The sequence below is a fragment of the Oryzias latipes genome, chromosome 19, assembly GCF_002234675.1.
Source record: "Oryzias latipes chromosome 19, ASM223467v1".
NCBI classification, from domain to species: Eukaryota; Metazoa; Chordata; class Actinopteri; order Beloniformes; family Adrianichthyidae; genus Oryzias; species Oryzias latipes.
Window position 1 is genome coordinate 8,443,662 of NC_019877.2, and position 24,887 is coordinate 8,468,548.

General features: G+C 40.6%; 2 protein-coding genes across 2 annotated transcripts; both read right to left on the reverse strand.

Moving 5' to 3' along the window:
* Positions 1-3,184: 3,184 nt before the first annotated feature.
* Positions 3,185-15,609, reverse strand: LOC101161097 (ubiquitin carboxyl-terminal hydrolase 31). Its single transcript, XM_011488103.3, has 16 exons — positions 14,223-15,609; positions 11,850-11,987; positions 11,558-11,649; positions 10,926-11,018; positions 10,589-10,724; positions 9,913-10,063; positions 9,580-9,760; positions 9,383-9,494; positions 9,197-9,291; positions 8,502-8,579; positions 8,251-8,380; positions 8,031-8,150; positions 7,715-7,940; positions 7,468-7,626; positions 7,028-7,180; positions 3,185-6,930 (listed from the first exon to the last, which is right to left on the reverse strand). Exons 1-16 carry the CDS (start codon positions 14,754-14,756, stop codon positions 5,423-5,425), a joined length of 3,906 nt encoding a protein of 1,301 aa, XP_011486405.1. The 5' UTR covers positions 14,757-15,609; the 3' UTR covers positions 3,185-5,422.
* Positions 15,610-16,449: 840 nt separating this feature from the next.
* Positions 16,450-24,064, reverse strand: cog7 (component of oligomeric golgi complex 7). Its single transcript, XM_004080334.4, has 17 exons — positions 23,594-24,064; positions 22,224-22,372; positions 21,789-21,905; positions 21,261-21,429; positions 21,082-21,164; positions 20,866-20,988; positions 20,584-20,782; positions 20,372-20,499; positions 20,133-20,287; positions 19,862-19,978; positions 19,430-19,495; positions 19,154-19,340; positions 18,943-19,083; positions 18,718-18,801; positions 18,020-18,134; positions 17,678-17,821; positions 16,450-17,563 (listed from the first exon to the last, which is right to left on the reverse strand). Exons 1-17 carry the CDS (start codon positions 23,757-23,759, stop codon positions 17,397-17,399), a joined length of 2,310 nt encoding a protein of 769 aa, XP_004080382.1. The 5' UTR covers positions 23,760-24,064; the 3' UTR covers positions 16,450-17,396.
* Positions 24,065-24,887: the final 823 nt, after the last annotated feature.

Genomic DNA, 24,887 nt, shown 5'->3' on the forward strand with positions numbered 1-24,887 from the left:
CAAGATTTTTCATTTCCAATTATGAAAAAGAACTAAAACATTCCATCAGAGAGCTCAGCAGAAGAGAAATAATTAACGTCTTTGCTTCTAAAAAAAAGTAAATCATTTAATTTGTTTTTCCACTTAGCAAGGGGGGGGGTGGGGGTGCCACAATGAGAATACATTTGAAGATGTGTAGGTCTTAAAATATTAAGGCTCAAATAATTAACTAATGAGTTCCCCCGAACGATTTTAAAATTTCAACTAAAGGCTCAAGTTTTCTTTCGTTTTACGGACTTCAAGAAGGTTGGACTTCGTGAAGTTTTGCATCAGGGGAAAAGTGCAAATCACAAGTTTTTTTAAGGGTCATATTAGATCCCTAAATCGCTGATAAAGTTTGAAATGAAGGATTTAAAACATAAGTGAAACAACTTCCTGTCAGATCAGAAAAATACCTGTCATGTTTTTCACCACATTCACACATATGTTTAAATAAATAGCTTTTATTAAGAAAAATAAATTGTCTATCTAAAGAAAAAACTGTTATTCTTATTTTTGCTACAGAGTCTCAACTTTTTCTTCTGAAGCATGACAGCTTTTTTGTAAGATAAATTATGTTGTCCAGATTTCTCAAAGAATTCCATTCCTGCAATGTTTGGGTTTACTTTTACTTTCTGACAGTTTTATAGATTTTGAATTTAATCACAAGCATTACTTTGGATGCTTTTTGGAAAAAGGTTTTGTAACTTTAAAACATTGCTTATGTTGCTTCTCTAAAGACAGAGGTTAACATGCAGAAAGCCATTTCCTTGTCAAAAGTTTAATCAAAGGAGGCACAGTTGTTTATATTTACTATTGTTAAACTTAAATGCATTCAACTTTAGGTACTACCTGTAAAATGGCAGTTATGCAAACCGCCAAGAATCCAAAATAGTACAAAAGAATCTGCCCTTTTATTAAAACATGAAAAAAAAAGATTAAACATATTAAAGATACATTTTTTGAACAGAAACTGCAGCAAGATGCAAAATGCTACCAAGGAGTGATGGCCCTTTGCAGTTTCATAGTTCTCCTTAAAGAAGAACTCACTGTCAGATGTTTTGTCTTTACACTTTTGTAAATTCACACTTTTCTTTTTATTATTTTTCATGACAATAATTCAGTAACGTTCCTTTCCACAAGCCACATTTCCTAAAACCACCAGGTCATTTCAGGTCATTATAGGTCATAGCAGTTAGTCGGTCAGTAAATTTTCAGTATTTTCATACAGCTGGTTTGGTTAATATGCGTAATGAAAGTAATACCATTCAAATAAACATGGTTAAAATCTCCTCATCGTTCATGTCCAGTTACCAGAAACCCAGTTGTTTAATAATAACTTTCCCAAAAATGAATACTTAAAATAGCTATGAATAATTTGAGGCCTAACTTCCATGCAGGATGCATGTTAATAGTAAATGCATGTGAAGTTGGACTACATTTATTTCCTTGTTAGGTGCTGGAGTAGGTCTCTGCAACTTCACTGATCTAAAATTCCACTCCGACCATCGTTTGATCTATTGTAAAATTGTTTCCAGCTCTCTGTAATTATGATTATGCAGTTTTAGCTAAAATGTAAAATTCTGTGTGGTTTTCCATTGGACATAGTTTCTGCAAAGCGGCAAGAGTTCATTAGAAATCAGAGTTCAGAGTTCATTAGAAATCCGTGGGCGGACGCAATTTTCATTAGAGTGGATCTTTTAAGCACATTTAGAGAAGAGGAAAATTATGTCCTCTCGTCCCAATAGCCAACATTTTAGTTTAATCAAATATTCCAGTAGCTTAAGGAATGTTAACTGGAGCTGCTTTCACCTGCTTTCACACACATTTTTTCATCTCTTTGTTGTTTTATTTTTAGTTGTGAGACAATATGATGTAAACAAAATGCTTTAGGGTTTCAAACGTCCTAGATTCTCAGAGACTGCACATTTGAATGAAATATTATAAAGATAATCAGACTGTGGACACTAACTCTTAAAAGCAACACAGTCTCCTTATAATAAATCTTGATTTCAGAACATGTCTCCTGCAACAGCAAGCTGAAAGAAAACAGCATCACACCTATAAATGGTTGTATAAATGTGAAACACGTCACCCAGTACCACCAAAAACTAGATATGCTCCCCACGCTGCAGGAATGCTAAATTAAAACATGTGTTAAAAATAATGCGGCCACTCAAGTGAAGGCACTTATCTACTGACCATTGCCTGATGACTTTCTGCAACATTCAGAATCAAATTTGGCTCCATGAGAGATCAAAATTAGACTGATCACTACAATTAGATTCTGCTTGTAAAATGCACTTAGTGCCTCAACGAACCCAAAGCAAAACACGCAAACTAATTCGATAAGTGAGAGGCATCATGATCAGGAGTCAGGAAGGCTAATGTCACAGTTTGTGTGTTAAATCTTGATAAAAGTTGCTGAATTTTCCTCTGAGGTCTTGCTAACGATGCTCTCCTGGAACCGATACAACTGGCAAATGATTATTGATTCCAGCACTAGAGGAGCCTGGCTCATTTACAGAATGATGTTCCAGGTTGCAGTCTGTGAGTTTTTCTAATTATGTATGTTGTTGGGAGGGCTTTGTGTTTCTTTAAAAATGCTCAGTGGAATGCTATTTCCTGACAAAAAAAGCCCCCCCTCCTCCTCTATATCGCATGTGGGGGGAGGCACTGCAGGGCCCTCGCATTGAGGCCACTTTTAAAATTTTCATCATTTTTCCAACTGCACAGGGGGTGAGAAAGTGAGAGGGTGAAAATGCAATTCCCAAAACAGATGACTGTTACACAAAATTACAGAAATAGAAAGACAAAGGGGGAACATTAACTCTTAATGCACTCAGCCTTGGGCCAAACTAATAATGCCGCAATTGAATCAGCTCTAAATAAATGATGGTGCTGTAGTTTAATAACACATCATCTCCTTCAGTGACAGCATTGGATTTGACACCGTTATATATCTTAATCAACCAACAAGTTGAAACTAAAGGGCTTTTGTGGCAAACAAATTTACTGAGAGTGCTGCTTTATCTTCCTTGCTCACTGTTTCTGGACTCTCCTGAGGTTTTCAGGCGAACTCTGAGCACCACCAAGTGGACCTAAAGAAAACAGTGCTGGGTATTTGCAGCACACACAATGTAAAACAAACCACCCGAAAGCCGCCTTAGGTCAACACAATGTTGCTTTAATGGTGTGGTCTTATTTCGCTCATTGCACTGCATTTGCTCAGGCCATGCCACCCTTGAAAAAATAAAAAATGAAACACTGTACATATCAAAATATCCCGGACGCGTATGGAAAAATGGATGAATAAAAACCCGACATTCTCGTGCCTTTGTATAAATATGTCATTTCTCATCATACCATGAGCACCGGAGGAGTCTGTTTGTGATGTATACTTCATGTGTTAAGAATAAACCCACAGCATCAACACTGGAGCAACCAGACACTAAAAATGATGGTATTACAGTTTTTACTGTTATATATACACTGTGTATGCCACAATAGCAATTTGTAGTCATGCTGTTTGGTTATGTGAACTCCTTCCTGAGCATAGCATTTTTAAGACTACTGTTTAGCTCCATGAGAAATTCAGTTTTTAAAGGAATATTGTTTTTGATTAATAATTCTTTCCTATGCTGCAAAACATGAGATGGTTTTGTATTTACGTAGTATAGGATTATTGTTTTTTTTCTTCAATTTCTTACAAAAATATATTGGACAAGACTGAATATGATCTTTCTTCAACTTAAGGCTACTTTAAATTTTGGAAAAACCCTGGTAAATCTTCTGTCTTATCAATATATTGATTCTATTTTCCCGTCTCTCAAAGCAGATCCAATTAATAAAACATTAAAACTACTAAGAATTAAAAAAAAAAAAAGAATCTAAATTATTAGTTTTGAATAGCACAAATGCTCTGCTGTTAAGGTTGTCCAGAAGCTGTAAAAAAAATAAAAATCAATGAAATCTGAGGTTAAATTGTAGCTGATTTGAGAGTGAATGAGCAATACCTGTCATTCATAAAAAATGGCTATTACTTAGGAGAAATGTGCAAATAAAGCTTTAATCAAGGATGTCTTTGCATGCTCTCCGATGCAAGCTTTTGGGGGGAAAAAATGAAAATACATTTACAAATAAATACAAATCCAAGAGCAGCACGTCTACATACTCAGTGAGGGCATTCGCTAGAATCTGCTTGCATAGTTAAGTGCATGCATTTAAGCAATTTATCATGCAACAGCTGTCACATATTCCAAGATTCTCCGTCAGTGTTAACACAGTCAGTGCTGATCTGCTCTCCAGCTTAACATGTGCACAAGCTGTGATGTCACGTGTGATAGATGTACTCAAACGCATCACGGCTGCTTTATGTACAAGACTGGTGTTCAGCGAAGGCCTCCCAGCTCCCTCTGAACGTGTACATTTTTATGTCGGGCATGAGGTGGCTCGTATGCGATAACCCTGTGTTCATCTGGAGGGAATGTCTGGAGACCTGCGGCAGTCTGGAGAGGTTGATGGGGGGACAGGTAAGTGGTGGCATCCGCTGAAGGAAGGAACAGGTGGACTGCGATGTGAAGAAGTTGGAGGCTAAAATAGGTTGGTAAACTGTAAGAGCTGCTTTAAAATAGTCTCAGGACGGTACATTTCTATCTTTTTTACTCTTTTTGACTCAGAAAAAATAAATAATCTTAAAGGCTGTTGCAGTTTCTATACCAAAGAGTACATGTAAACAATACTTTGGGTTAAATAGGCTTTACGTGTGTTTTAACTTGAAAATTCAGTTTTGAAGTGCTTAATAAATATTAAAATTCAATTACAAATTGACTGACACCTGGAGTTATACAATTTAGATTAAATATTTCTTATGATTATCCGAGGCACTGCTGTTTGTTGTTGACGTATGGCTCTCAAAACGGAAGAAGAGCAGTCACTACATAGTGGATTTTTCAAAATAATTCACTGCATCAGCATGTTGAAAATTGCCATAAATGTCCTTTGGTGACTAAGCTGTCCGTGTTTGATGGATTTCAAAGGTTTCTCCCCTCCCCGACATCTACTTTCCATCTTGTGCAAATCCTCTTTTATATTCACCTAAGCCGATCCTTTTCCCAACGTCGCTACATACAGAACGAGGCAATAATGTCAATACAAGACCATGCTTATTTACAGTGTACGGTATAATATTCTTTGAAATCAATGCTATCCATACAAAGTGCTTTGTTAAAATCCATTCCTAAATAGCTATTTAACAACGTGGACAGTGAGCGTCCAAATATGGCAGCTGGATTCAGCTACAGGTGTTATAAAGGTGTTAATCAGACACTTACTTTATGATAATAGGAATACATAAAAAAACACCTCAAAGCTGCACTAGAAAGATTGTTTTTTCAAGGAAATATCACTTGGATTTCTGGCTAGTTTGTGTAGAACTGATGGGAATCTTCCTGGACTGGGTCTTTTTAGCAGGCTCCTTCTTTGAAAGGTCCTTCGAAAGCCCAGAGGTTTGGGTGGTTGATTGAATCCCAGGGAGCTTAGCTTTTGTGGAGGACAGCAGTGAATGTTTAGCTGCAGCTGATGCTTTAGTGGGCCCTTGGTCTTTGGTTGTAGTTACATTATTCTGGGATTCCGAAGCCACGTTTTGGGCTTTTTTGCTCGCTCCACGTGCGACGACTTCTCTTAAACCATCCCCAGCACAATCTTCTGGGATGCTTTTAGTCTCTCCCACCCCTGCTTTCCCGCTCTCACCAGCTTTACGGGTGTCCTTCGTCCTCAGAGCCGTTTTAAAGAAGGATAAACCTTTGTCCTCTGTCCTGCTGTTCCCCCGGGGTGACTTCAACTGTGACCCCGCTCCAGGAGATGAAAGGCCCACGCTTGGAGATCGGAGGCTCGCCATAGAGGAGCTGCTGCTGGAGCTCCGGCCTGCTGCCTTTTCTTCCACACCCCTGCTCAGACGTCCTTCTGCTCTAGCGGTTGAACTCAGCCTGGCAGGAGGACCTCCATGGCTAACTTTCCTCTCAGACGCCGCGCTCACCCGTGAGGATTCCCGGCTTGCGCTCCTATCTGCTGCTCTAGCCCTTCCTGAAGAGCTTTTCTCGCCTCTCTCTCGAGGTGATGGCCTCCTTTGAGAGTTTGGAGGTGCTGTGGAACTGCTCTTCCTCTGCCGGGAGTCAAGATGTGACCCTTCTGTAGTTTGGGGGGACCCTTTCCTGGAGGGAGTTGCTGCTCTTGAGGTCCCACCCTTGCTTGTCTTTAGTGGTCCGTCACTTTTGGTATTAGAGGTTGCTGCCGCGCCCTTGGACTGTGTTCGAGATGGCGACTTATCGATGGCTGGGGAAGCAGGAGAGAGGGAGCTGGATGATGTTGAAGAGGGGGCAGTCCGCTTTTTAGGACTTTTTTCACTCTCTGACCCGACCTTAGCTGAGGTCCTTTTGACACCAGAACCATCGACACTCCCGTTTCTTTGTTTGGATTCCTTCGGAGAGACTCTGTGCTGTTCAGTGGTTGTGACCGCGTTGTTGTCCCCTGATGAGATAGCATTCCTCTGCTCCGCCTGTGTCATGGCCTTGACATGCACTTGTTCTATGAGCCTCTTTCTCCCTGAATTACTGTCCAGGGTAGTGAGCGCTGATTTGCCATCTGACAGCTTGTCTAGTTTAGGTGAAGTTGTGAAATATGTCGGTGACAGCTGGGTATCAGCGACCTCTCCGATTCTTTCCAGTGTCTGGGACGAAGAGTGGGACTCCACTGAGAAGCGGGAAGGAGAGTTGGAGCGAAGCTGGAGCTTAGCCGAGTGGGACCAGGAGGGTTTTGTGCCATTTTCACTCAGTGCCAGCGGACTGGCGATAGAAGATCTCGAAGTGAACGTTGGTCTTTGCATGCCTCTTACCGCTGGTCGCATCGATAGCCCTGCATGTTTAAAATCTTTTAGTACAAGATCATTCTCTGCCAGTCTAAAAGCAAAAAAAAGGAAGAAAAAAAGAAGAATTTTTAAAACAGGTTTTACCATCATCTTCACTTCGTTCACCAGCAAACTCAGCAGACTCTGAGAGGGAGGCCAGCGAGGTGCGTCTCGAAGAACCAGATGACGCCTGGCTGGGTGGACGGCTTTCCATCAGACGACTTATCCAGTGTTCACATAAAGAAGAGCTGGTAGAGCCTAAATAGCAAAGAAGAGGCAATAAATCTGTACTGTTTACTTTTAAAGTATTTTGGAGGGTAAATCCTTAATTATTGATTAATTCTGGGATTTAGAAGATTTATTTTTACAACTCCTTAAAAACATTTTCCTTTTCACATAAGCAGAATCAATCATAAATAAAACATAATTTAGTAGATCAACAAGTAAACACATCATGAATTGGAAATGCATGACTTTCCTTCCTTCACAGAGTCAGTTTGGAGTTTTTGGGATATTTTGCACATGCTGATATTGCTATAAGTTACCTCCTACTGAACTGTTGGCAGACCAGGATGGGATTGTCGCCCGTCTCTGATAAAACAGGATGTAAGCGGTCTGCTTGCAGACCTCATCTTCTGATAAGGGATGAACGTCGCTATCATCAAAGCAGTACCACTGTCCGTCAATGGAGTTCTTACAAAAAGCTGCAAGGCACAGCAGAGCACAGCGTTACGAACACCTCCCCCATGAAAGAACGGCCTTTAAACTCCTCCATGGTTGTGCCGGTCTTGCCTGTGTAATGGCCCCCTTGCATGGTCCCGTGATGGTTACACACTGCATACAGGTCATAAAGATAGTCCTCCGGATCGCGGCCCAACCCGTAAGGCCGTCTCCACGGTGACCAGTGAGAGGGAAGGCTCCAGCTACTCTGGCTTCGCTTCACTATGTGAGGCGCCATGTCCATCCCTGTGAGCGGAAACTTCACCGTGTTCTGCATCTTCATACGTCGATCTCCATCCTGAAGTCACATGTTTATGATATTTAGAATTTAAAAAAAAAAACAGCCACAAAAAAGTTTAAAGCTCTTTAACTTGATGAAAGTTGGGACCTGTCTGAAGCGCTTCAGGTGCAGAATAAGGATGTCTGGCAGAGTCCAGAGGCTGAGTTTGATGCTGCCCTGCTGAAGCTGCTTACAGTGTGGACATCGCCATGCATCATCAGGGGCCAGCTGTAAGTACATTTGCACACTTTTGAATGCTCATCTTTATTATGGAACATTCTCTTCACGCTCCACTTGCAGCCCAAATGCAGCCCAAGTTTCAGCACACCTGCTCCTCTTTGGTGTAGAGTTGAAAGCACTGGGCAAGAGAACAGGTCTGAGGCTGCAGATGCTGCTCCTTCACTTGACGAACGCTCTCAGCATCAGGGATGTACTCATCCTCAGTTCTTTTGAACAGACTGGGGGCGTAACATTGCACACATCACACAAATTAGTTGCTCCCATGTGTCTGATGGGAAAACTAGCACCTCGCCCCATCTGCCACAAACTTAATTAAGAGTGTTTGAGTCTTTCACTTACTAGTCTTTCGTCTCCTTGTCCCACTCAACTACAATTTTCACATGAGGAGGACCGCCTGAACCACAGGATTTGTACGCCCTGTTAAAGTTAAAAACATTCATCTATATCAGTTTCTATGACTTCAAATGAGACAAACAGAGGCAGATATTAAAATGGATGAGTTATGGATCAAAAAGTATGTCCTATAGAAAATGACACACATGTTTTAATGTTGGCTAAAAACAGCATAATCATACTTAAAAGACCACTGGGAACGCTTTTACAATAAATCAAAAGATGATCAGAGTGGGACTTTAACTATAAAAATATGTGTTTGGTCCTTATTATTTAAGCCCAGGTAAAAAAGTGAAACTTTTAGAGAAACAAACAAACTGTGTATTCAGCTACGAATGAAATCGAAAATGTATGTTTTCTATGTTATTCAGCTATGTAAGTTCAAATTTCATTTTTTGTCTCATTACTTTCATCTCAAAAATCCATGCAGCGACCGCAGAGGTCAATGTCTTCTTACAAGAAAAATCCATAAAAACCTAGATAAGCCATTACACATCCCTGGAGATGCTCTAACATCAATACTTCTAAAGACATACCTTTGCACCCTAATCTGCACTAAGAGAATTGAACTCACAGCAAGAGCGATAATAGCATTTGCAGTGAAGCAACGCTGCTCTCTTGTGGTGATGCATTGGAATTACCTCTCCACAGAGGGATGGCAGAGTGGCTGCTCCTCCTGAGGCAGCAGATATGTGATCCCAACCACTCCCACCACACGCAGAGTGAAGGGCCCCACCTGCAGGCCACCAAGAAGAAGACACTTTAAACCGGCGTGAAAACAGGACGTCAAATTATGACAATCTGGGATTTTGGAATGTAGGAAGAACCTGAACAAAAACGCCAGGCCGCAATAGATGCCTCATTTTCTCTAGGATCTCTTTCTGAAGTGTATCCCATGCCACCGTGCGCTCCAAATACAGAATAAATGGGTTCCCAAATCTGCAGGAATTACAAGAATTGTTTGGAAGGAAACATTTGTGGAGCGGGTGATTAAAACACCTGCTGGTGTTCAGAAAAGTGATACCTGCGGCCCTGCTGTCCGGCGCAGGCTCTGTTGCACACCAGCAGCACAATCTTCTCAGCCTGCCCGCTGTTCTTGTTGGGGCTCTGCGGTGGCGTGACAGGCTCTTGTATCTGTGTGGACATCCTGGTAATGTCTGTGGCGTACTTCAAGTTGTTCTGATTGAGAATAACATGTGGGCTCCCTGAAACGAGCGCGCAAAGAGGGAAAATTCATGTGGAGAACAATTGATCAAAGCATTCCATGCAGTACATTTTCCCAAAATTACTTGAATTCGATCTGGAATTTCACAACAACAGGGATAAACGGAGTTACAGGATAAACAGGGTGCAGTACCGCTTCGCTTGGAACGGATCTGATCAGGTCGGAAAAGCTCTGGTGTTTCAAACGCAAAAATGGAGTCGCCCTCCTGAATTATCTCAAGGTCCTCATCGTCGTCACAGAAGGAGCGATGGAAGCCGTCGGAGTACATTTCAGTGAGAACAATCTGCACAGAGACAAAGACACTGTGTGCTGTTGAGCATTTAAATCCCTCATGCAAAAACTGATCAAAACAGGTAGCAGTGATGGTAAATCAGAAACAGGCAGTGCAAAAACAGAACACTTCAATCAGGAGGTGCACAGTTTAATAATTTACATGTAAGATCAAACAAAAAGTGCACAAATTCAAATAAAAATGCTTTCAAGAAATTACACTGCATTTGGGGAAATAAATATAATCCATTTGTACAGAACTTTATCAAATGTCTTTTTCTGAATTCTAATAAATTATGTCCTATTTTTCTGTTTTCACATTTTTGTGAATTATCATTCATTCAGTTTTGGTGGAGTTGGGTTTGCTGACAGCTAAAAGATCTTGTATCAGCTTAGTATTTTCTTCTGTTGTAGCGCTGTTCCCAAACATAGATTTAGAGAGTCTAAATGTTTGTCTACCTTAATTACTGAATTCAGTCAAAACAGTGTGTCTTGAAGACGCTGCAAAGTCATAGCCTTAAAAGGAGGTCGCTCGCACCTGTTGAGCAGGGATTTTGGTCTCTTGGGCCACAGCTTGTCTTAACCTGGAAACGGTGCCAGAGAGAGGCACGGCCACGCCCACTCTCATACAGTGAGAGCACTTCCCCTGGTACACCACTGTCACATACAGAGGCCTGCAAACATGAAACAGACCAGAATCAGTTGGCTGTTTCCTAACCACGGCTGCTCTGCTGTTACAAAGACAGACGCGATCTTCTAATTTTAGCATTCTCCTGTTCCGCCTGGTTCGGATAGACTCTTTACCTCTGGGTTCAGATGAGATTTTGTTACGCTTTTAGATTGAAGTTCATGAGCAAGACTCAGAGCCATCTTACCGTGTGTGAGGTACTGGGATTGGCAGTGAGATGCAGAGGAAAGGATCGAAGGTGTTGCTCTGTTTCTGGCAGTGAGGGCAGGTCAGCGAGGACCTAATCAAGACAATTCACATCACAAATCACATTTTCCCTTTCCTGTTCTAAAAACCTTAGATCGTTTCTCCAACATACTGATTTTTCTTTTTCATTCAGCTTAAAGCAAAAATGTAACCATAGGAACAACTGTGACCCCTGACATTTATGAATAAGACCCATTTCAATAACCTCCTTAGATGTTTGCTGCAACGGTCAAATATTAAAATAAAACACAAAGATAAACATATTTGACCGATTAAACAACAAAAGAAATGGAAATATATATTTATAACAATTGTAGACAGTCGCTGAACTCCTAATGGCTGCCTGTTTTTAAAGGTTAAAAAATGAGTCCAAATGTCACATCACCCCAAATAGACATGGTCTATTGGTTATGCAATCAATTCCCCACTATTAAAAAGTTATTTTAGTTTTCTTTTTTAAGTAATTAGTTGTATTACCTGTGTAGGAAATAATTAACACCATTTAATTAGTGCCTTTCTGTCAACCTTCTTGTTCTTTGATGGTTAATTCTGTGAATGACAGAAGAATTTCACCTGTATTGTGCCTGAAACAGCTCCTGTACAAAAGAGCCAGGTGCTGGGAGTGGAGATCCTTCAGGGACAGCTTCTTCTTCTTCTACTGGAGGCTGAGCACAAATGTTCATTGACACGAAATTGACATTGTAACTCAGAAAAAAGAAGAAAAAAAAATCAAGCAACAGGAGAAGAATCATTTTCAGATCAAATGAAATCAAATGCTCTGAAATCTTAATTGTGATGTTGAATGGCTTTCATAATCCCTCTTTAATCATTGTTAAATCTGATTAGGATTTCAGGTGGTGTTTACCTTCCTGGGTGGTCTGCTTTCAGGATGAACGATTTGGTTGAGGTCTTCATGGACTCGGTCCAGTAACCAGAGGAGGAACTCCTGGGCGTCATGTTGGGAATTTCCTCTGAACTGAAGGGCACTCTTGGACACCACATTCTGCAGCCAGGAGCAGATGGAAAAAACTGAGGGGTTTGCAGCTAAAAATCCATACATGAGGCTGATGTATATCTGACAATTTTGGATGATTCAGATGAAGTTAACTAGAAGAAGCTTAAGGGCAATCAAGGTGGCAATATGTTATCAAAAAGGCTTTTTATCTTGAGGAAAGTGGAGAGTGTGTACAAGATAGAGCCATGTGGGATAGTAGTCGTGAAGTCCCTTCCACTCATAATGGCTATTTAATGTTTCTGGGCTGCATGAGTCTTGGCAAATTCTCCTTCTACAAATGCAGCATCAGCACCAAGCCAGCTTTGTTTCTGTGGCTGCACCGGACAAATAATGGTCTGTGGATGAAAGTAAAATGTGTGCAGGATGCATCCTTTTTAAATCTGAAAGCTTCTTTCATCATCTTTAGAGTTGTGGTATCCTCATGACAAGCAATATTTAGTTAAAACAAAGACCTGAATAACATTTTGGGTAAACCTGCTTCACAGGAATTCAGCTATTTTACCCAAAAGGAATAAAGAGGACACAGATCATGCGTGTGGAGGCTGATTAGAATTTTTTCACACTCTATTTATCCATTAAGTCATAGTATAGGTACCGCCAAAGCACAAAGACTGGATCCAGTTCCCTTTAAACATGTTGGATTGTGCATTCTGTTATCTTGAAAACCTGGTCATGAAAGAGAAGGAATTCTAAGGCTCAGTAGATGAGTGTCCTCTGTTGTTAGCACAGATGGTTCTCTAATGATCTTTAAGTGCTCTCTGTTTAGGCCCAGAATCATTAATGGGAAAATGTGCAGTTCCATTTGCATGCTCAGCCATAAAACAGTTGGATTTTGCATAAATTCATTCATTTCTTTTTAGAGATGTGCCAATTAGAACAAAATGCAACTATTTAATGACTGGTTTTAGCCACAAACTGGAAGAAATGAATCTTTTACATCAGACGCTATTATAAATGTGTATCATTTTGCATAAACTTTGTTTCCCCTTCAAACTATTCAGTATCTCCGTCTCTGATGAGACTAATGTAAGATCAAATCCGACTTTTCTGAGGTAGGCTAAATAGGGAAAAACATAGTCAAAAATAGAAATACAGCTATGAACAGGGATGATGTTTGGTCTCCTTCCACTTTGTACTGAATACTTCTGAAAAGCATTTTTATTTGTGACAGTCCTTTAGGCTGAAACGATAGGCAAAGATAGAACAAAAGTTTGTTTTAAAGATGCAAAGTCTGCTGAGCAGCGAAAGGTGTCCAAAATGAGAAAAAAAATTTGGTCAATTTGTTTATATGATCATTTATAGCCAAAATTAGAACAAAATGTATTGTTTATTGATATTTTAACTGGGGGTGGACGGTGGCGCAGTGGATAACATTCACAGCAAAAAGGCCCTGGTTCAAATCCTGGTTGGGACCTTTCTGCGTGACGTTTGCATGTTCTCCCTGTGCTGTTGGCTCGAACAGCTGTGTGAACCCCAAAGGGGTCCATTCGGATGATGGATGGATGAGCAATGCTTTTTGTCAGGGGGTGCAACTATTAATCAACATAATCAATGAATCAACTTATATTCAATCCAACCAGATCGAAAGGTCTGAGGGAATTTATTAATCAAATCGACCTTTATCCTTATAAAATCATTTCAAAATGAAATAAATCCATTTTATTGATATTGGAAAATACCATTTGTAATATCTTTGTGTGGAAAAACAGCAGTGGGGGGAATGTTATGAATCTAAAATATGAATGGATTTGTCACGTTTGTACAAATAATTTACACTTGATTATCTCTCGAGAAATAAAAGGAATCTGGAAAACTTCACCTGTACTGTTCAGTATCCAGGTATTTGCCTCTGAGTCACACTGGTTAAAGTTTTGGCTAAAGATTTCCTGGATGGATTGTAGGTCAGCGAATCGTATAGTTCAAAATGAACCAAAATCGATTATGAATCGAACCGTCAATTGTAAATCGTGTCAACAATCAGAAGTTATGACATGAATGTTGCCTCTTTGAACTGGTTGACATGCAAATCAGTAGTTTACTATTTACTGACCCTGAGCTTCAAATGGTCATGTTTGGACTAAAATTTAGTAAATATTGTGATAATTCTGCAGAAAAGTGATGTTTACCTGTTTAAAAAAAGCTATAAACAAAGACAATATATTTCCAACATAAAATGATGTTTTGCATCAACTTTCAGGCCACATGGGACCCGCAGCAGCCCACCTTGAAGTCCCTGCTGTGCTGAGGTGTGTACTCAAAGGTCCACAGAGCCCGAACCAGACCTGACAGCTGCTCGGTCACCTCCCCCGTCTCCTGCTGCAGGCTGGCCCCCTTCTTCTGCACCAGAACCCCGTTGGATCGGGGCTTCTCCCCGCCGCTGCTCGCCTCGTCTCCCTTGAACTGCTCCAGAGCCAGGTACTCTGCGAACAGCTCGGTGTTGCTCAGGCACTGTAAGATAGCGTTCATGAAGCAGGTGTTCCCGTGGTTCTTCAGCCCCGCGACTCCCGGCACCTTGTCCCCGAAAGGGAACCCCCCGCAGTCGCTGTCATCGGACGGGACCGAGCCGGCGGTGGAGCTCTGGATCAGGGCTGCTTCGTCCTTCTCGTCCTCGGTGGTTTGCTCCTCACTGCCGATGTGAGACAGGGTGGACAAGGTCCGGAGGACTCTGTTCATGAAGCTCCCCACGGAGCGCACCGAGCTCCTCCGGAACAGCTTCTTGCTGAACGATTTCTTCTCCTTGCTGACAACTTTCGACATTTTTGTATTTTTTTTTTATTGTTCTTTAAATCTCAGTTCCAGAAAGGGCCTCTCCCCTCACACAGCATCGCCTCATCTTCCTCACATCCTGAGCATCTTTCACAGAACCAGTTCTGGGGATAATATCATAAACCCGCTTGCAACACTGCGTCGGATTGCGTTAACAGCCTCCATCATGAACAGGCGCGCGGAGGGCTCCTCTCATGAACGCACGGGCTCGTCCCGCACCATCCCGCAGCCATCATCCCGTCCAGCTGTCGATGAGGCGACGAACGCTCCGCGGAGTCATTGTTCGGGAATCAGTCAATCAGCGAAATTCCTCATCATTAATTAAAGAAACCGCGCCCTGTTAACGCTCCTTCGAGTGTCCATTTTAGGGGATGCTGGGAAAAAAAATCGAGGTATTTTTTCCCGGGGCTTGTTTTCCTAATTTACGAAGTGTGGAAGCCTCCAACCGGAGCGCCGCTGCCCGCCGCTCCCTCCCGTCTGCCCGCTGACAGTCATCGCCTGTCGGGGCCGGAGACCTCCCCCCCTCCGTTCCCCGTTAAAAGTTCCCTCTTCTTGTCACAGCTCCTATTTCCGCCTCCGGGAGGGCTTTTTTCATGGCGAGGCCGCTGCTGCCGTCTCCATCATCAGTCGCAGACGGCGATACTGCGGGCGGGCAGGGCGGCGACGGCTGACGTCAGGCCCGAACACTGGTCCATGCTGGAGGAGAGCAGGCGGATGCTGCCGCTCCATCCCCGGACAGCACGGAGGACACGAGACCAACGCGGAGCGCCACGGGGATCCGCACCAAACAAAACTATCACTTCCAGAAAAACATGTGTGATCACTTTAACACGATGCAGCCTCAACCCCAGACCCCGCCCTCCTGGTAGAAAACTGAACAGAAACATGAGTCTGTAATCAATACTATTTAGTTTCAGTTTTATACAGACTTTTTATAGTTGTTTTTTTTTTTTTTTTTTAGTTTTCCACATTAAAAAACACATGATTTACCAGTTAACAACCTTTTATTATGCGTTAGAACATAAGGTACCAGACCAGAATGTCCAGCAGAAGTCATGATGCAGAACCTGGTTTGAGAAAAAATTCACTTCTAGCCTCAAGAATGTCTTTAAAAATACATTCACCCACTGCAGCAAAGAGTTTGAATTTAAACTATTTAAAGAAAAAAGTACCATACATTGAATAAGACTTTCTAAAGACACATAGGTTCATTTATTTATGCGGAAAATGATAACAAGAAGGAAGCTGTGGAAGTTTTTGAGCAGTTCTAATAAAGCAAAAAAGACAAAATATTTAGTGAATTTTCTTCCGAGTCAACAAACTTCCCAAATGTTTTAGCTGCAATCATACTTCTGCATCTTTTATGAATACTTTTAAGTATACTTCGAAGCCACATTTTCTATTCGTCAATTTTACACAACTAAAAGAATGTGGACAAAAACTTCAGAAAATGTTAAAGTGGAATGAAGATAAACAGAGGCTGTAATAAATACTATCAGTTTTACACAGCAGTGAAGAAATGCTAAAGAAAATGTCAAGACGCGTCCGTTTATAACATTTTAACATGCAATAGAACATAAAGTACCAGAGCAGTTTGTCCAGCGGGAGTCATGATGCAGAACCTGGTTGGAAAGGAAATCAATTCTTAACCTAAAGAATTTCTCCAAAACATTTCATTAATGCATCTTTAAGTTCAAATTTATTTTATTAAAGAAAAAAAGTAACACATTGAACAAACCTTTCTAAAAACAAGAGGATCATTTTTGAGCTGTACGCAGACTTCTGCATCCTTTCTGACACAATTTGTTTAAAAGTAAACATGTTACTTTTAAAACATGTCTAAGTTGTATTTTATTTGTAAATATGCAAATAAATTTAAATTTCAATATTTTTGTCATCCTTTTTTTTAAACCAAAATAACAAAATTTCACATTTAAACACAGTTGAACTTTTCTTTATTTTAATCTTATTTAGCTCAATTATGAAAATATCTGTAGGCCCAAAAAAACATCTGAATTGAAGACGCACACTTCCATGGTAACAGCCTTTGGATTTAATAGCAAAATCCTTATCAACTTTTTATTAAAATAAAAGACTTTGAGCAAAGAAGGAGACAAATTGTTGCATTATCCCATTCATATCAGTGTCTTATATACAACCTAATAACAAAGAATGTCTTAAATGAGAAGATAAAGTTTGCTAAAAAGATCATTTTCCCTTTTTTTTAACCACAGAAACTAAATGAAAATTAAATTCAAATAAACAAAAAAAACAGCTTAGATAAGAAATATCACCTCTAAATAATTTAATTGCCTGAATTTGGTTTATTTTTTATTGCATTCATATAATCAAACACACCTTTCAAACCATTTTAAAAAGGCTTTAACACTCCAACCCCTTTATAAATGCGGAACCGAAAATCATCAGATATTTTTAGCTTCTGTTTGAGTCCAAAGGCATCATCACTGGTGAAGATTTATTTCAGATCTACTTGAATCAGAGGAAAAATAAGAGCTCGCACCCAAATAACAATCACACTCATATATTCTCACACGCCTCATCCACAGAATGGTTTAGCATCTGTTCAGATCTCCTTTATCTTCTTGTTTACTAAGGGGGATTTTTTTGTTGTTAGTAGTCGATGCCCCGGAGTGCAGCGATGGTGGAGGAAAGCCGACGAGGCAGAAGCTTGGTCGTCTGCCTGTAGTCTGCTGGTTTGGCCCTCAACAAAGTGACAATGTGTTGCAGGGTACGTGACGGCTGCAACCCCAGAGCATCCATCACGTTGCTCAGGTAATCTGCAGAGCAAGAACATGACTCAAATTTTCGTTCCCAGGATTTAAAAAAATATTTTTCTACAACTTTGCTTTGCAATGTTATCAATTAAACAAGTTTGGTTTAGTTTCCTGTACCAATATCTGTGGCCAGCTGTTTAGTGGAATGAGGGGTAAGTTGTGGAATAAGCAAAATGGCATCACAGTAGGTCTGCATGGTTGCCCGGGCGATGGAGCCCAACCAGTAGTCTGCTGTGTTGTCTAACTCGGGAAGGTCATCACCTGAGACAAGAGGGAGGTAGGATTTCAGACTAAATGTGATTGAGGAAAGGCACAAAGGACACAAAAGCTGATGATTTATGATGAACAGGGAAAACCCAGAAAGAAAGAAAAAATATGGTAAATCCTGTGAAACTTTTTAAATGAGCACAGAAAAAAAGGAAAAATCTAGAATTTGGAAACGTTTGATCTAGTACCAACCTTGCTCTGGAGGGAAAGGCAGTTTTCCAGCATGTAAGGCCATCTCTAGAGCTGGATCCTCTTGTGTCACAAAGGGCTCCAGGTGAAGAGGCAAAGACATCAGGTACTGCCCTATCTGTACAGAAAATAAGGAACTGGAGCTAGCTTCAGTGGTTTTCCAAGTAATCTGAACTGTATGCTGTTGTTTTTAAAAGAAGGAGCACCCGTCATCAAACCTAAAGCTTTCAGGCTGCCACAGTAAACTCAATACTTCTCATTTTTAAATACAGTCAATTTGGTTATTTTTACGGGACAGGGCGAATAAAAAATATTCACACTTCTAAACACCGAGCCCTATTCATTTAATTCAATTTTGTATGCATTTTAAATGAATCAAAAGTGACACCTATCCATGCAAATATGCATCAAACCACTTCAGCCCCAAAATGACCTTAATTTAGCGACTATGAAAGCAAAAACATGAATGATTTAAAAGTTAAATATGCGCCGATGACTGATTTGTAGACATAAAAAGGAGAAAATGTCAGGAACTTTAAGCAAATTTAAGTAAGATAAGAAGGAAAATGTCACAAAATACCAATTTTCATTTACAATTCACATTGTAAAGAAGGAACAGATCTTTGCTTCCTCAATAGCAGTGTATTAAATCACATCAAATACTGCAACTAAGAAAATACTATGACTTAAACAGGACTTGCATTAGTAATGTATTCTTGTGGGGACAAACTGAAGGTAGGCAAGTCCTCGGTGAAGTTCTCTCCAATGCCAGAAGCCTCTTGAATCTTAACAGAAGCAAAAAGGAATGAGGTCAGAGTGGAGCACAGAGAAGTGCTTCAAGCACTCATCAAAGTCAATCTCCCTCCATCCATTCGCTCACATCCGCTTTCAAAATCAGATCGTTGAGAAACTTGAGCTGCAATCACCTCCATCTTGGACACGAGGCCGAGCTGGTGTTTGATCTGCAGGAAGACAGAGTCGAAGGCCAGCTGGTTGGCCTGCTGATTGAGTCTGGTCAGAGCTGTTCTGGGCTCAGCTAACAGGTTGGAGTTACCCGTGCCTTTCTCCTGCACAGTGATGGGTGAGGATTGTTGCCTGTAGAGCAATTTTCTTTAGTTACCAAAGTCTGCGCCATACCTTTAAAGAGTAGAGGACTTCCATCAAATTGTTGTATTCTGCCACATTTCCTCTCTGGAGGTAGTTGTACTCCTGCCAGGGGTTTTTCGTGGCGTTCCTCCTCTCCGTGGAGCTGGCCTCCTGGATGCCTGTCAAGCTGCGTGGGCTGTATGACTCGGACAAATATTTACCTGCCGTGCTCAAAATCCTGTGAAGGGGAACAAACCAGAATATCTGCTCAGTGCCTGATAAAAGAAAAACAATAATATGATCAAAAAACAACAACATTTCTCTTACTTGTTGGATAGCTGCTGCTCAAAGGCCCCGCATTGCCTTAACAACTCTCCACATGTGGCAATGATCCTGCAAAGATCAATACAAAAGTGGTAATTGTTGGGCTGATGATGTTCAACAGATATACCTGTATGTGTGTATATATGTGTGTGTATATATATACATGCATGCTTTTTTCTGAAGTTAGCCTAACCTACATAAATATTTGACCAGATCTTTGTTTTCCTTCTTCACAGGTTTGAACTTTGAGAGAGACAACGGTGTGAAAATGTTCATGTTTGTCTTAAAAATACAGTGTAGTGAGGGGTTTCACAGACTTAAAAAACCTAGAATCCTATCTGGCTGAATTCACAAATCACGAGGTATTTTTAGAATGAAACCCCGGCGATAAATGAAGGACCACTGTATGTATGTATATTTTTAAATTCCAGTAACCTGACTGAGTTCTGGAAAGCTGTCCAGTCCTCCTGGAAAGCGGCTGAACTTGGCGCGTCCTCGAGTTTACACTTTTTCCTGACGGACTGTAGCGTTGTGGAAAAATCCGACACATACCTGGAAAGAGCAGATCGTAAAAAACACAGACGGTTTCAATCCGGCACCCTCCCCAAAAAAACGAAAACAACGTGATTATATCTAGGATATGGCAGGTTTTTCATAGCTGATTAATGGTAAAGAGACGTTGAGGCTTTGGTTAAAAGCTGTTTACTTTGTGAAGAGGGCTTTGAGAGCTTTCAGGAGGCCACACACACCAAGTCCATCAGTCAGTGTGACACAGCGGTCCACCGCTGCACTCGCCAGACCAAACAACTTCCCTACAGAGTGGTTCAACTCTTCCACGCAATCTAGTACCTCCCCGTGTTCCTAAAACAAAGGAGTCAAGGTTAAAAAGGGAAGCAACAACACGTCAAATGATTTGTAAATCAGTGTATAAGTGTGGTGTCTTACCAGAGGAACAGCGCTCATCTGAATAAGCAGGTGAGCCTCCTCCAGCTCCCCATACTGCAGTTGATACGCCTTGTAAGGGTCATACATAGCACACACCAGCTCATTTACCTTCAAGAGGTTATTCTCAGCTGGGGACGAGAAAAATAAAAAACTGTCAAAAAATAAAGATCTCAATTTTTGAAGGAAATCTACAATCTTGCACAAGCTCGGACCGAGGTGTGGCAGCATGGCGGCTTCCAGATGGTGTCCACATGTGGACGTGGTGTGATGAAGCTCCAGCAGAGCTTCCAGGCGTTGCTCTTGGGGCGCTCGCTCAATGGCTGTGCTCAGGCAGACGGAGATGGACGGCACCATGGCACCCAGAGTTTGGATCAGCAGCACTGTCACCACTTCATAAGGGTTTCTGAACACCTGCAAGGGTTTCAGACCAAAGGCTATAGTTGTTTCAGTTCCCACAAAAGAGATTACACCCGGGGGGACGGTGGCTTTTTCACCTGCGTGCACCACTGGAGCTGAACGTGCCACGTGGAGAGCAAGGTTTCGTAAAACTCAGACAGCTGTTGATTCAGACTGAGCTCGCTCTGGGACAGATCCTGCCAAACGCTCACCAACTGACCCTAAAGAGGCCAGAAGAGCACCCACGGGTTTATATACAGGAAAAGGGAATAAAGGAATAAATCCAAAAGCTTAAAGTGGAGACTTCAATCTACCTTGTGGCACTTGTAGTAGTACGCCAGAAGTTGAGGCATTCTATCAATCTCTGTGAAGACTTTAACAAACAGCTTGGCTTGCTCTGCAGGAGGAGGAAGTATATTTAATAAGAGCAAATAAAAAAGGACACAAAATGGAATAGGTTGGAGAGGTAAAAACAAAACAAAGAAATTGTTACCTATTGACATTGAATTAAAAGTAGCTACGATCTGCGGGCTAGCCATGGCCTCTAGTCTGTTCTTCAAAGCTTCGAGGTGGACACACTTCTCAGAATAGTCTGGAGTGTCCACCAGCATGGCTAGGCTGTTTTGCATGCTTGTCAACTTGGAGGAAATAAGTGCAAAGTCCTAAAAAGACAAAAAAAAAATTATTGCAATGTTTTGCCTGAATAATTGTAATATTGTACAGTTTGTTTTAAACACCACTGCAGGTGTTAGCTATAAAAAAAACGACACATTTTGGAGTGAAAATGAAAAATATAGTTTTTATTTAAGGGCATGTTTATGTTAAACACACATTTTTGAATAAATGTACAACTTTTTCAAAGCAATGTCTAATTTATTTTCTTTAACTTTTCTTTTTTTTTTTTGCTTTCCTCTCAAAAACAAGGATTTGTATTTGTGTATTATGAAGTTAATGGAAAGTAATAAAAAATTAAACTATTTTAAAAAATGGGGGGAATATTTACAACTTGTACCAGTTTTACCTGCGTTTTGAAGGTCTCCTCGATGTCAGCACTGAGCGTGCTCCATTTGTCTGCCTCCTGCAGTGCCTCAGCTGCCAGCTGCATTCGACTCTTCACCTTATCTATTTCCACCAGCACCTGTTGAAAAGAATTCAGTGTCAGACTTAGTCATAATGCTTTTGTAAAAGGGAAAAACATTTCTAAAGGAGTGGGTGGGCAGACATCTGCATGATTACTTTTAAAGTGTCCTTGTGCTTGTCTTCGTCTCCCTTTATTTCCTCTTTTCAGAGGTTGCCATGGTAAATCATCTGCCTCTATCCTGTATTTACTTCCCTCACAGGAGCAAACTTGAGTTTCTTTGTTTGACATTCTACATCTCCTCGTTGATTTTTGCCCAAACACCATCTGCCTGCAGCACTAACCTCAACATCCTTACCAGTAAAGATGCTCACACACCTGCATGGACTGCACCGTGTCCTGTTCAAACTTCTTGATGTCTTCTTTCACCAGGACCATTTGCTCTTTCAGGAAGAAAGCTTCTTGTTTCAAAGCCTCCACATCTCGCAAGACTCGCGGCATATTTTGAAGGGCTTGATTACTGCTCTCTGTGTAAAGATATTAGAAGTCAGCCGTTAAAGCACATTATTAAACCTTTAAAGTCATCCTTTGATCTGTTGTAAAAGCGTTCCCAGTGGTCTTTTGATCATTATTAACTGATGATTTAGCTAAAAAGAAAAAAAAAAAAATTGTTTTCTAGAGGAGTTTCTGCTGAGCAACAGGCGTTCATTAGAAATTTGCCTCTAAATTGCAGCTGAGACTGTTGCCACTCAGTAAGCCTGCCCTCATTTCCCATCATCCCTCTGGTTACACTCTCTGCCAATAGTTTACAGCCCCTCATATCCCCAATCCAATGTTACAGTTGAAACAAAAATGATGAGCAATATTGGAGGCATCCAGCGATACAGTTTTGATCCAGATGGCAGCTCAGACGAGGAAAACAAAGACGTCCATGGATCCATTTGTGTACAAGTGGATGCATCAGAATGGAGAGAAGCATGGGGCCTCTGGCCTCCCAGCGTATTTTCTGCGTCACAAATAGTAATACTCAGTAACACAACTTTAATCTGAATTTTATTTATAAATGCCCTCCTCCTTAATAAAAAAAATGCTACAAACAAATTACAAATTAAAGTCACCAAAAACTTTATTTTCATTTAAGTGGATCTTTAAGGTTATCTGCAAATACAATAATCCACACAAATATGTGGTTAGATGTGCATTCTTCGAAAGTAAAGAAAAAGAAATGAATGTCAGTTAAAATTGGTTCCAAAAAATAAGTAAATGCTTGTCATCATTTTTATTAAAAGTATATCTCTCAGTCTTCAGTTTTTCCAGATGGAACATTTTATAATTGTAATAAAAACTTTAATTAAAAAAAGAAACTAAGTGGGATCTTCAGCTAAAGCTTCTGCAAAAGATATTTTGTCATTCTTTTAATTAATACCCTTTCCTTAAAATAAGGAAAAAGAACACAATATAATAAAAGTTCATATGATCGCTCTACTTTTCCGAGTTGTACAGTTTTTCTTAAAGCAGCGAAATGTTTCTATGTATTTTTTTGTAAAAATGTAACTGAACAGAGAAGGAAGATTGGAAACCATAGTTTAAAAGTTTGCAAACCATCAGAAAGTTTAAAGTTTGGGCAGCTACTTGTAAATAATAAAGAGATTTGTCAACCAAATACAGACTTGTTGTAGACATGACGAGGGCAAAGCGGTAAAAATAATAAAGACGTAAATGTATATTTGTTGTCGTAAACAACTGACCCTCGATGGCATTGTTGACCTCCTGGATGAACAGCTGCAGCTTCATCACCAGGGTTGCTGCGTGCGTGTCCGCCTTCCCCGGAGCTTCCTTCGACACCACTTTGAAAGCCCCGTTCACCCAGTCCTTCACGTCAAAATCATCGTCCAGAAACTTGGAGAAATCCATCTTAAATTGGCTTATTGAAACGGCACCGACAAAACTCCTGGGGTGCAGTTTCTGTCATCGACCCATGGCTAACGCTGGGTTAGCTACGCTTTCCCAAACAGAGGCTTCGACACGAATATGAAATAAATGGCCCACGAAAATGAAATAACCATCACGACCAAATACAGCTCCAAAAGGGCGACGGCCTCCTCCAGAGTTGATTTTAGAAGCTTAAGGACTTAAAGGGGAAACAGTGAAAACACATTTCGTGTGACCAAACCAGTCCAGATCCTAGTACTACTGACAACAACTTCCTTGTGTCCTTTCTGTTTATCTTCCCCGTAAACACAAGCTGCCAAAACGTTCCTACTTTGACATTTTAAAATAGCACCAAAATATTTGCTTTTAAAAAAGGAAATAAAAACGTTAACTAGATAACGTACTAATATGTATGTTTTCTATTATTAGTACACAGTTTTGGGACTAAAAACAGTAGGATGAGCGTACAGTTCAAGGCTAGCATGTAAAAAGAAAAAAAGTACAAAAAAACCTCTGCAAATATCTCGAACTGTTGTTTTTTATTTTATTTACAATACCCACACGATTCATTTAAAGCATAAACAACGACAGAAATAGAATTTCACAAGATAACAAACTGCACTGGCACGGTGACGAATGACAATTCTCGCAAGAGAAAAAACAATAAATGCAGTGCCTAAACCTGTCCACTAGGTGGCAACCTTTGCCATACTTTTTCACATTTTTACACTAATTTTTGTAGTATTCATTCATTCATTCATTCAATTTTCAATTTTTTTAAAACAACTACAGTAAATTATTTATTGCTCTTTTATAATAATTAAAGTTTGTGAGAATTTAATATCATCAGAGGTAAATAGCCTCTATTCCATGATCAGATAAACTTTTTTAAAATTACAATACTATATTAATCCATTACTACTGTATTAGTCAGCCATGGTGCAGAGGTGGAGCGGTCAGCCTGTGAACATTGTAGGTTCGGTTCCCGTCCTGCCTGCTCATTTGTCAAGGTGTCCTTGGGCAAGACAGTGAAGCTCACATTGCCCCTGGAGGTTGTAGGTTGGCGCCAGTGTTAGACAGCGGAGTCACCATCAGTGTGTGAATGTCTGT